The sequence below is a fragment of the Pteronotus mesoamericanus genome, unplaced genomic scaffold (genome assembly GCF_021234165.1).
Source record: "Pteronotus mesoamericanus isolate MK-2021 breed Mesoamerican mustached bat unplaced genomic scaffold, CSHL_Meso_final contig_173, whole genome shotgun sequence".
Classification (NCBI taxonomy): domain Eukaryota; kingdom Metazoa; phylum Chordata; class Mammalia; order Chiroptera; family Mormoopidae; genus Pteronotus; species Pteronotus mesoamericanus.
This window is the reverse complement of record NW_026555072.1, coordinates 1,071,696-1,084,461: the sequence shown is the minus strand read 5'-3', so window position 1 is coordinate 1,084,461 and position 12,766 is coordinate 1,071,696. Positions and strand designations below refer to the sequence as shown.

At 36.8% G+C, this 12,766-nt stretch overlaps 1 protein-coding gene and 1 pseudogene across 1 annotated transcript in view; both read left to right on the top strand.

Annotated features, from left to right (window-relative positions):
* The first annotated feature begins 253 nt into the window (after positions 1 to 253).
* CLCN5 (chloride voltage-gated channel 5) overlaps positions 254 to 12,766 on the top strand; it is a 43,759-nt gene continuing 31,246 nt past the window's right edge. Inside the window, exons 1-4 of the mRNA XM_054566425.1 lie at positions 254 to 414; positions 2,798 to 2,897; positions 8,778 to 8,965; positions 12,539 to 12,661. Coding sequence (XP_054422400.1) covers positions 307 to 414; positions 2,798 to 2,897; positions 8,778 to 8,965; positions 12,539 to 12,661 — 519 coding nt within the window. The 5' untranslated portion in view covers positions 254 to 306. The remainder of the gene's footprint in view (positions 415 to 2,797; positions 2,898 to 8,777; positions 8,966 to 12,538; positions 12,662 to 12,766) is intronic.
* LOC129065286 (fatty acid-binding protein, heart-like) lies at positions 7,803 to 8,203 on the top strand (annotated as a pseudogene).

Sequence of the window (12,766 nt, the reverse complement as noted above, 5' to 3'; positions counted from 1 at the left end):
TCCTGTCAGTCTCCCTTTGTATTGTCACTCTCCTCTGTCCCCTTCCATTTACACTGCCTTAAGATACTTATTTTGTGCTTAGACCACAGAAATCTCTGAATGTGATGGATATTCTCACCAGGTGATTGATTTCATTGCTTTGTCAACCCATCCTAACTGTATTCAACCGGTAGTTTAAGGGCTCATCTTTTGGTGTGCTGAAAAGAAATATTAAAAATGACCTGTGTCTGAAATACTAATATCTCTTTCCTGTTCAATACAGAGGACAGGTCATACAATGGTGGAGGAATAGGTTCTTCAAATAGGATGATGGACTTCTTGGAGGAGCCAATCCCTGGTGTGGGGACCTATGATGATTTCAATACGATTGATTGGGTGAGAGAGAAGTCTCGAGACCGGGATAGGCACCGAGAGGTAAGGTGAAAGATGGCAAATGAGTAACTGTTAGGAAACATCAGAAGAAGACGTTGAAGATATATATTCTTTATATGTATTCTTTCTTTCAGCCCTGTATGTGGCTAAATCTGTTTTTTATTGGTAATGTAGAGTTTTATTTTAATTTGTTTTTAAGCCATCATTATATGATTTTGAAAAGAATTTATATTTAATGATGATTTATATTCCTGTAGTAAGTGGTTGAAAAGGATCCTTACAGCCTTGAAATGGGTATAAATATCTATGCAGACAGGTGAAAACAAACTTGGTGGGAGTGACCAAAATAAATTTCAAAGATCCTCCTTTCCCATTTCATCTCCCTTTCATGGTTTTCCCTTGAAACAGGATTTTTAGAACTAAGAAAAGTAAATTGGATCCTTTTAAAGGAATAAAAGAAAGAAATCTCAGAGCCCTAATGTTTATTGAAGCACACAAGATAAACTTTTTCTGATTATAGCTATTGTACAACCACAACACTGAAGTAAATTTATGTATTTTGGCTCAAACAAAATCACAAGACCAATCAAATTCAAATTAAGGACATTGATTTAACATGATAGGTAATAGGTGGTACTTATGGCTATGGCACAGCTTCTTGTAAATATCACAAGAGCATTTCCCCACTTTTCAAAGTACTATGAAAACTTTTTAGAGCAGTCCACCAAGGTCATTTGCCTTGAACTTGTTGCTGTGTATCATTTAAATGAGGGAATCCTAATTTCTAGTTTGTGTCTGGAGCACATAGAAAGCTTATTAAAAAGGTACGGCCCTGCCCCAGTTACCCTGATTCAGTAGGTGATCCTCTGGAGAGACATTTCAACCAATGGTAGGTATTATTATTTTTTATTTCTTGTTATTTCTGCTCTGACTCCAAATTTAAAATTTGATTTTTAAGCTGACCCCGTTCTGTCCAGAGTTCATGATTTCCTTCTCTAACAGCCAAATCAATCTCCTGAGCAGATCACTTTTCATTCTTAAGCCTTTCCCAGCTCCTAACTAGTTCTTTTGTGACCACCTGAACCCATGAGTCAGGTTGTCCCAGGTACAGGTTTTGAGAAATTCCTTTGTAATCCTTGGATTTGTGATAATCCCACTGAGTTTTCTTATTTTAACTTAAAAAGGTGATCTCTATAAAACACTCTATGTTTTTCAAAAGTTTCTGATTTTTAGGAACACATATGTATTCTATTTATCCTATCAATACATCAAGCAGGCTTTAAACTTTGGAATTTTATGGCATTTGGATTTCTTCTCTTTGTAATTCAGAGTTCAGTTTGTCATCAGTTGCATATTCAACTTTATTCACATTGCAAAAGTCACCTGTGATATGACAAGGACATATTTCCCATTGTATTAAAATGGTTACATCTGAGACAAATTATACCAATTAATGATCATTCAAAATCAATTAAAATGTGTTTATGAAATGTTCAAAGGGGACTTTTTAGCAGTAACTGTTCATCATTGGAGTGGAAATAGCCACAGGGAAAAATGTCACCTCATTTACTTTTTCACCACTGGACTGGAAACTTGAAGTTATAGGTTAAAATGCAATTTTAAATGGCTTTAAAATTTTTTATAATTTATTATAATTAGTTGTGATGTTGATAGATAAAGATGGAGTGGCTAACTCACAGTTGCAAATATAAGAAATAGAGGTCCAGAGAAGAGGGGTAGTATCAATGACAAAGCTGTCAGAATGCTTGGTTTTGAAATGTGGGCACCGAAGGGATAAACTGACAAGGCTAAGACCTAAAAGTTAAAGCTTTCTGCAACTCTTGATAGCCTTAGATATTCCCAGCAGGTTTCTGAAAATAAAGATGCATTTCTAATATCTTTTAGTGTCTATGATCAGTGTAGAGTTAGGGGTTTGTGGGATTAAGTCTTGAAATTTGCCTGACTTGAAGCATAGCTCTGGATAGATAGTACACCTCAAATTGTACTTTCACCACTCAAAGGAGCTTATGTTTGTTTATTCTTTGAAAAACAACCAAATATTTGTTGTGAGTCAAGAGACCATCCTTGAAATATCTGATGCCTAGGGCAGAAAGAGACCACTTCAGTAAGCAAAATAGAGTGATACTTTAAGAAATCAGCAGCTGAATATGGAAGGCCTGAATAAGATACGTGCAGGCATTGTGATATTAAAGATGAAGGTGGGGATCAGTAGTCAAGATTCAATAAACCTCAAAGTCCTTGGTTACATTGGGTTAGCCAAAGATTATTTTAGAAGTAACCCCAAATCAGTCTCTATTCCCGATGAGTAGGTTTGTCTTTGTGTTTTCTTTACTTATTGCACGTTTGAAAGTGAAAAAGCAATGGTATATGTATAATGTATCAATGTTTTCTCATTTTTCCTTAGATTACGAATAAAAGCAAAGAGTCAACATGGGCCTTAATTCACAGTGTGAGTGATGCTTTTTCTGGCTGGTTGTTGATGCTACTTATTGGGCTTTTATCAGGTATGGTAAACTCTGTTAGTTTTCTAAACAAATCTCTTAAAATTATAGTATGCCCCTCCCCTAAGTCATGACCTGAGTTGAGTGCTATGCTTTATGATTTTCCTACATGAAATCAATTGCTGATGGATCTTTTGAATGCACATGTCCCCATCATAAAGGGGTACTAATACATGCATTTAATCTCCTTCCTTAAATAAATGAGATTTAATGAGGAATTGCATTTAAATGCATGTGTATGCTATAAAATGATGTATTCATTTTAAGGTGCTGTTAGCACTGCCTTTGGTACTTTCAGTTTTTTTTTTAAAACACACACTACATGGAGTTTAGGAGAGAAGATGTAGAAGAGGACCTCCTGAGATGTTTTTGTAGCTATTTCTTAAATATCTACTATTCCAATTGGGGGTAAAGGAAAGCACGTAATATATGGCTCATACCCTGAAGGATTTTACCATCTCATTCTCTCATAGTGGCTGAAAAGTGGGGTGCTACCACCTTTTCCTATCTTCACCAACCTCCTAAGACACTACAAATAATATACACTCTAACTCAGAATATTACACTTGGTGTGCAAATACAGCTTTTCTCATTAATATATATTTTATTGATGTTGCTATTACAGTTGTCCCATTGTTTTCCTCCACTTTATTCCCCTCCACCCTACACCACCCCACACCCCAGCATTCCCACCACCTTAGTTCATATTGTACGTATAAGTTCTTTCGCTTCTCCCTTTACTATACGATACACGAATAAACATGATTTTCTTTTAAATCATGTTTATTCTTTTACAGTTGTCTCAATTTTACCCTCTTTGCCCTCCTCCACTCATCCCATGCCCCCCCGCTCCCAGTCACTTCCCACTCTGTTGTCCATGTCCATTGGTTTTTCATACATGTTTTTTGTCTACTCCCTTCTCCTTCTTTCCACCATTGTCCTCCTTCCCCATCCCCTCTGGTCACTTTCAGTCTGCTCCATGTTTCCATGCCTGTGGTTTATTTTGTTCGTTAGTTTATTTTGTTGAATAGATTCCACTTATAGGTGAGATCGTGTCGTGTTTGTCTTTCACCAACTGGCTTATTTCACTTAGTGTAATATTCTTCAGTTCCATTCATGTTGTCGCAAAAGGTAGGAGTTCCTTCCTTCTTTATTTATTTTTTTAACTGCAGATTTATTTATTTATTTGCAGGTTGATTTTATTTTTTTAAATGTCAAAATCCACTATAAAATATTAAAAAATTTAAATCTATTATAAAGTCTCAGCAATTAAAACATGACACCAGCACAGAAATAATCAAGTAGATCAATGAAATAAAATGAGCATTCTAGAAACAATCGTATATATTTGTCTAACAGTGTAATATATGATTAAACTGATATTTCAAATCAATGGGAAAAATAAGGCATATTCAACAAATAAGGTGCATGAACCACTATTACTTGAAATAAAACAAATATAGAGCCCTATTTCACACATTATACAAAAAATATTCAGGTGAATAAAAATCAATATGTAAAATCTAAGGAATTTTAGGAGAAAATACAAAATAATATTTTTCTTATCCTGAAGTAAAATATTCAAACCCAGAAACTATAAAGTAAAATATTGACAAAATGACTATATTAACATTTAAGACTATACAGTAATATATGTATAAAAAAAGGTAAAGGACAAGTAATAGACTGGGAAAGTGTTTGCAACACATGTAAAAAAGGGTTAATAGGTTTTTTGTTTTCTTTTTTAGGCAAAAATTCTATATACATTTAGTAAAAAAAAATGGGTAAAGAATACCAAAAACTCATTTAAATCTTTTAAAAATAATAGAAATAGGCAAGAAATATCCAAAAACAGTTTCAACAAATAATACAATAACAAAATAACACATTATTGTCACAATCAGATTAATAAGTATTAAAAATATTGTTAATATCAAGTAGTAGTGACTCTGAGAAGAGCTGGATATTCATAGATTCCTTTTCTTCATCTCAAAGCAGTCCCTTTAGCATATCTTGCAATGTTGGTTTAGTGTAGCTGTATTCTTTTAGCCACCTTTTGTCTGAGAAACTCCTTATTTCTCCTTCCATTTTTATTGAGAGCCTTGCTGGGTAGAGCCATCTTGGTTGCAGGTCTTTGCTTTTCATGACTTGGAACACTTCTTGCCATTCCCTTCTTGTGTGTAGTGTTTCTGTTCAGAAGTCAGCTGCTAGCTGTACCAGGGCTCCTTTATATGCTACTACCTGTTTCTCCCTTGCTTCCTTTAGGAGTCTCTGTTTGTCTTTGATATTTGCCATTTTAATGGTGATGTGTCTTGGAGTGGGCCTCATTGGGTTCCCCTTGAATGGGACCCTCTGTGCTTCCCTGACTGGCAGGGACTGGGTTCCCTGCTTATGGTTTTGGCCTTGTTCTTTTCAGGGGAATTAAACTGGTCATTTCAATATCCTTCTGGTGCTGCCACTCCTGAGTGCCCCTCCCACCTTCTTGATTCTCTACCGCACTCCTTACCAGTTCGCTTGTGCTAAAGCTGATTTTCTGTCTATCCAAGATAATAGCGAGATATCCTATCTTGATATTGTTCAGCTGTTTGTTCCAGGTGATTTCTCCACAATTTAGTTGTAATTCCAGATTGGTCCTGGAAGGGGGTCAGGGTGACTTCCATTCACTCCTCTGCCATCATGATTTCTGCAAATACAGCTTTAAAGCAAGTTCCCAAGCAGGCTTCCCCTCCCATGGAGGAAGCAGAAAGCCAAGAATACCTGGCAGAGATGCTAACAGTTGTAGCCTTATGGCATTAAAAGATGGGTGTAGGAATATCTGGAATATTGAGCTAAAACAAAAGTTGGGTGGAAAACCTGAATGGAGGTAGATGAGATGAAATGGCAATTAACAGCACAGGCTCTAGTTTGTAGCTGCCTAGAGTTTAATCCAAACCCTGCTGCTTGTTAGTTTTGTGGCTTTTGGCAAGCTTTTCAACCCTTGGAAGCTTCAGTTTACTGATCTGTAAAATGGGGATAATGAGTACCTATATTACACACTTGTTGTGAAGATTGAATGAGATAGAGCACACATAGCACCACAGTGCCCAGTTGTTAATGGTGCTTCTGCTCTTGTTATCTAGAGATAATTCATGAGCCATAGAGTATAAGATGCTTGTTGCAATGAGGAATGGTTTACCCATTGCTGGCTTTTCAATGATCTAGGGCATGGGTCAGCAAATATTTTCTCTGCAGGGCCAGATAGTAAATATTTTAGGATTTGTGGACCAAATGGTTTTTGTAGCACAAAAAGAGCCATACACAATTGGTAAACAGATGAGTGGGCTAGTGACCAAGAAAAACTTTATTTACAAACACAGAGGCGAAATTGACCCTCCAACCATAGTTTGCCAACCCATGGTCTAGGGTGTTAATGTTATCCCTTCTGCAAGTTTAGAGCTGACTAATAATGGACTGAGTGATCTGTAGTCCCAAGTATTGCAGAGAAGCTGAAGATAAAGAAGAGCAATGAGAAAAAGTTATATAGTCTAGCAGTTAGGAAGATACCAGTGACCTTGAAGAACAATCTCAGGTAAATGTTAGGGGCCAGAGTTCAAGGGGAAGCAAGCAGTGTGGAAGTTTTGGAGGTATTTGGTATTCATTGGAAGTAGAGAAGGGACAAAAACTTGAGGTGGTAACAAGGACAAGGGAAAACATTTTATTTTTTTTAGAGGAGGGGAAACCTGATGAAATTTGTAACCAGGAAAGAAGCCAATTGGGAAAAGAAGGGGTAGAAGTAGAAGGGAAGATAGCATTGAGGGTACCTGTGTTAGGTAGGATAACACATGCATGCATGAAATAACTAGAGAGCAAGCCAAACTCTATAACATAATGTTACTTTTCTGAACCCAGGCAGTAAGTGCAATAAGAGTTAGAAGAAAGAGAATGTGGGAGCCGAAATGGTCAAGAGTAGGTAACAAACTGTTAGATTTGACTAGGTTATTTAAGTATGTACATAATCTATGTTAACACTTTTAGTACCTACCAAAACATACATGTGAAATTGCCTCCAGCCTGTTGGAATGCAAATATAATATCCTCAACTTTTTAATGTATTTCTTGTCACTAGGTGGTCACTGAATATTTTTCTTTCCCTCATACACACAGGGTATTTTGTTTTTAAGCATTGGAGAGCTACAATAGAAGCAGTGTGTCTGAAGGCAGGAACAGCCTGTGGATTCAGGGGCTGTGAATTTTATGTCTTTCCTGTTTCCCTAAACCACTATTCTAGACCATTTAATTTCTGTATGCCAGAATTTCTTCATCTGGATGACAGAAATGATGAGAAGACCAGAATCAAAAGTACTATAACTGTCTTAACCCTATCAGTCTATTAGCCATAGTGCCTGAGTCCCCATTCACTATTCACTTTCTCATAATTTTCTTTGATGAATGTTATGGATATAATATTGTTTGCTCCTCTCACTAAGAAAACTTCAGAATGTTCATGCCCTAGGCTAAGGAGGCTTCAACGTGTCTACAGTTTCATATAACCTTCTTCTGTGTGTATCACAGTGTGTGCTTTTATAAATTCAGTTCCCTTAGCCTGCCATTGCTCAAATTGCTTTGTCCATGGAACAAAATCACTATGAAGACTGAGTCCTTCACCCCATAATCTTTATCAGTTCCCCTCTCCAGGCCATCTCAAATAAGATAACATATAATATAATTCCATATGGTCAATGTCAGTTTTCTCAATCTTACATATATAGGGAGAATAAAATAATTTTAATAAACTTGACTGTCTTTATGGATCAGTATTCATTAACTCTAAGCCAAAGCAGAATCTTTCAAAGCTAAATTAGGCAGGTCCCAGAGTCCATCCTTGCCATCCTTTTCGCTTCTCCTTTCTTAGCATAGCTGAGCCTCATCATGGTGGAAGCCTTTGCAGGCACCTGAAACCTAGTGGACAGCAAGAATTTCGATGACTACATGGAGTCACTTGGTGTGGGTTTTGCTACCAGGCAGGTGGCCAATATGACCAAGCCTACCACAATCATTGAAGTAAATGGGGACACTATCTCCATAAAAATCCAAAGCACCTTCAAGAATATGGAGGTCAGCTTCAAGCTAGGGGTGGAGTTTGATGAGACGACAGCAGATGACAGAAGGTCAAGTCGACTGTGATGCTGAATGGAGGCAAACTTGTCCATGTGCAGAAATGGGATGGGCAAGGAACAACACTTGTATGGGAGCTTGTTGATGGAGAACTCACCCTGACACTCACCCATGGCAATGCAGTTTGTACTTGTACTTATGAGAAAGAGGTGTGACCTGCCCACTCCTTCACTGACTGCTCCTCTGCCCACTGGCTACCCCTGGACTAACTACCAGATTGCCTCATTTTTTCCTCTGGCATTTTGTATAAATTCACTTTGTTTGGGGAAATTCTTCTGGAGTCAGGTGCACCATCCTGGATCCAGTTCCAGTACCCATTGTGTTTGTTTTTTTAACTGCATCCAAAGAGCGCCCTGAGGTCAATAAAGCAGAGCCAAGACCCTCTCTTCCCCAAAAAAGAAAAGAGAAGCTAAATCAGCTAAAGGTCAAATCCATTTGTGCCTTGCTCCCATCCAACCATTTTGCTTTCCCTTAAGTTTCCCCTATATAGAAATTCTACAGACACAGTGTTTAATGCAGACAATGTTTCATTCTGCTTTTTCCTTCTTGAACAGGCATTTAACAATAGGTGAAATCTATTAGAGATAGTAGGTGCAAATCAAGCATAGAGACAGTCAGAAAGAGGTTGCAAGTTGAATGGGAAAAAGTATATGCTTGCCCATTATTTTTATCCCTTTTTCCTCATTTTCTCTAACAATTTTGTCCCTTCCTTTCCTGCCCTCAAATCAGGTTCCCTAGCTGGCTTGATAGACATCTCTGCTCATTGGATGACAGACTTAAAAGAAGGTATATGCACAGAGGGATTGTGGTTTAATCATGAACACTGTTGCTGGGACTCCAAGTATGTTACCTTTGAAGACAAAGACAAATGCCCAAAGTGGAATAGCTGGTCCCAGCTTCTCATCAGTGCGGATGAGGTAACATTTAGTGAAGATTTTGGAAGTACTGACTTTTATTCTTTAATTTCCTTCATTTCTTATACTGTACTCATGCCAATTTTGGAATCTCCCCCCATTTTCCTTTTCATGAAAAGGGGAACCAGTGCCAGCTGCCTTTTTCTGTGGTTTAAGTGCAGCCTTATTTCCCTCTCTTCTGGCACATGGGATCATTTGATGCTTACACAGTGACTTAACATTTTTGCTTGTTTTACACAAGCTTAGGGTTTCTTCGTAGTTTTAGTACACATTGTGACTGAATCTATCTTCCTCTAATAATCTCAGTAGAACTGTCTGACAGGTAAGCTACAATTTCTAACTAAGGATGGAGTGAGTTAAAAATATGTTTATAGTATATGTTCCAAAAGTAATTTTTCCCTGAGCATTACATTAGAAAATTATAAATTATAATACATTCCACATCAAAACAACAGAAACCTAGGAATAAAATTGCCCCAGTTCCACTTTGAGATTAAATCAATATTTTCATTTATCCTCCTTCTAGCTTATATTTTTCAATGCAGAATTAATTTTGCTTTGCAGTTCCTTACCTTTCTATTACCACTTAGTTGTAAGTTAGACCATTCCTATTTGTAAAAAGCACTAAGTAAAACAAAACAAAGCAACTCTGAATTCCCAATTCCACTTTGACTTCTACTAACTAAAACAGGTACCATCTCAGCTCACTACTCATCCACTCTGTTGGTGAAGTGAGGGGGGCAAGACTAGGATATATGTATGTGCTTTTAAAATTTATTTTTATACTCACTTTGAAATGGCACACATATACACACATACAGAATCAGTCAAGGGAAAAGGTTAGAAAAATAATGTCAGAAATAATAGTGTACCTATGACTGTACATATTTTGGTTTGGGAAAAGAGATCAATAACAGGGGTAAATATATAGTGTATATATGAGAGGGTTATGAGAGTCTATGCTTCTCAAACTGGGGTCAGTGTGGCAAAGGGTAGGTGAAACCACAGGAAAAAATGCTATGTGCCTTCTCAGAATATCAATTTTTTCCTAAATATTTGGACAAATTTTTTTCAAAAATTAAATGTAAACAGTCATTAAAAGGAAATGCAAGATTCCCATGTTTCTTGAGATAAAACATAATCTTTATTTCAGTTCTGCTCCTGGGTACCCCACCCCCTACCCTGATGTGTCTATTTACTCTCCTAGATTAGGAGTACTTGGGTAGAAAAATTTGAGAAGCCCTGGAACTTAGGGTGAGTCTGTGTATCTTTGTGTATATGTGATTTCCTTGCTTTTTAAAAATCTTTTATTTTTGAAGTAATTAGAGATTCATAGGAAGTTGCAAAACAGTGTATAGGGAGCTTTCCCCTACCCTTCTCTCAGCCTCCCTCAATGCTAACATCTTATACTATAGTACAGTAGCAATACAAGGAAATTTATATTGGTACATTCCACAGACATCATTTCATCTGTTTTACATGCATAGATATGTGTGTGTGTGTATCTCCCTGCAGTTTTATCACATGTATAGATTTGTGTAACCACCACCACAATCAAGATACAGACCTATTGTTGTATCACCACAAGGCTTCTCCATGGTGTCCCTTTATAGCTGTGTGTGCTTAAATGTTCCAGTAACTTTCAGACTGGAGCTTGAGATTTGTAAAGTGACACATTTATCTGGATCTCCTTTTTATGAACAAAATCCTTGCCTGGGGAAAGAGTTTTCTTGGTTTTAAGAACAGTTCTCCTGCCAAGAACTTGGCCTCCCGGTTCCTGCCTTTAGCCAGTTTCAACTATTTTCCCATTCCCTCCCTTTCCCTCTTAGTTTCCAACTTTTTGAGTCTTCTTCCTTAGCCACATTCCAAAGAAAAAGAGAGAGCAATTGTGTGTTTCTCTCAGGGAGTAAGATAATGGAAAACCTGTGTCAAAATTATGACTCAGAAAAAACCTGGATATTTTGGTTCTCCTTGTCTAGGTCAGCAAATTATTTTAATAGTATTTTATGTTTTAAAAAGTCAAGAGTTCATTGAGTTTTGTGTTTCATGTAATTTGAATGAGTTTCAACTTCTAATATTTTTATCAACAAGCATAATCTAATGTTCAAAACAGTTTTTTTAAAGACATAACTATTTGCAAGCCCTTCAATGTTGATGAATCCTTATGAGTGGTTAAAATTAGATTTTTTTCTAGCAGACTTTGTTATCATAAGGGGTAGCTTCAAAAGTATACTTTCTCCATTTTAAAAATACCTATTGCCATTTTATACTTTGGGATATCTGACATTTCACTGATTTTGTTTTATGGTCAGAGCCTGGAACTTTCTACTGCATAAACTTGTTGCTGAATCTGTGGTAGCAAAATTTTCTCAAAATTGTGGTCATTCTCTACAAAAGATAATTGTGTATTTTAAGAAAAACACCCAGGAATTTTAGACACTGTAACCTCCTATGAGAATTTGACACCAATGTAGGTAGCCAAAGGTGAATTTAATGGAACTTCAGAGCCAATCTTCACTTCAAATGTGTAGCCAAGATTCAGCCATTCTAATAAAAGAGCTGTTAATTATCTTAATAAAATTGACATAGTATCATATAAAGTTGACCCTTGAACAATATGGGTTTGAACTGTGCAGGTCCACTTATACACAAGTTTTTAAAATAAATATAACTGTCCCTTTGTATTCACCTTTATGGATTGAACTATCTGTTGATTCAACCTACCACATATCAAACACAGTATTTTCATATTAGCATCTACAGTTTCCTAACTGCAGATGAAAGATAGTTTTTGACTTGCGATTGGTTGAATCCATGGATGTAAAGGGCCAACGAAGCTTTTGGGGAGTCAGAAGTTATACAGGGAATCTAAAGAACAAAATAAACAAAATAGAAACAGATTCATAGATACAGAGAATACACTGATGATTGTCAGAGGTGTTGGGGGGATAGGTGAAAAGGGGGAAGGGGTTAAGAAAAACAAATTGGTAGTTACAAAGTAGTCATGGGGATATAAAGTACAGCATAGGGAATATAGTCAATAATATTGTAATAACTATATATAATGTCAGATGGATACTGGATATATCAGAGGAATCACTTTGCAAAGTATATGATTGTCTAACCACTGTGCTGTACACCTCAAACTAGCACAGAGTAATATTGAATATAAAAATGTTTTATGGAGATTTTCAACTGCTCAGGGGTTGGTATCCCTAATCCAGCATTATTTAAGGGTCAACTGTATAGTTGACTACAAAATCTACCAAACTAGTCATAAAGAAAATGAATGTGCTTGCTTCAGGGGTTTGTTTGCTCTTCTTCTTGCCTGTCCTTAGAAGCTATTGTCATTTTCCTTGGGGTATAGCAAAGCCTCTAATTCTCAGTAGCAAATGCACTGACAGTGTTTTAGTAGTTGTTTTGCTGATAATCAGGGAAGGAACATCTTGAGCAATTTAATATTGGTCTTTTTCTTTCTGATCTGCTCTCCCGAAAACCTGTTATTCAGAAGAGCTGCATGCCTTACTGAAGCTGTTTTAGCTAAAACAAGCTGCTTTTCTTTTTCCTCTGTTCCAGGGAGCCTTTGCCTACATAGTCAACTATTTTATGTATGTCCTCTGGGCTCTACTATTTGCCTTCCTGGCCGTGTCTCTTGTCAAGGTATTTGCACCTTACGCCTGTGGCTCTGGAATCCCTGAGGTGAGTCTCTAGAATGGCTTATAAATGGTAACAATAATGAATCTTTTTTTGTTAAAACATTTAATATGTATTAACGCAATATGAATGTTAAACAGGATCAGGTCC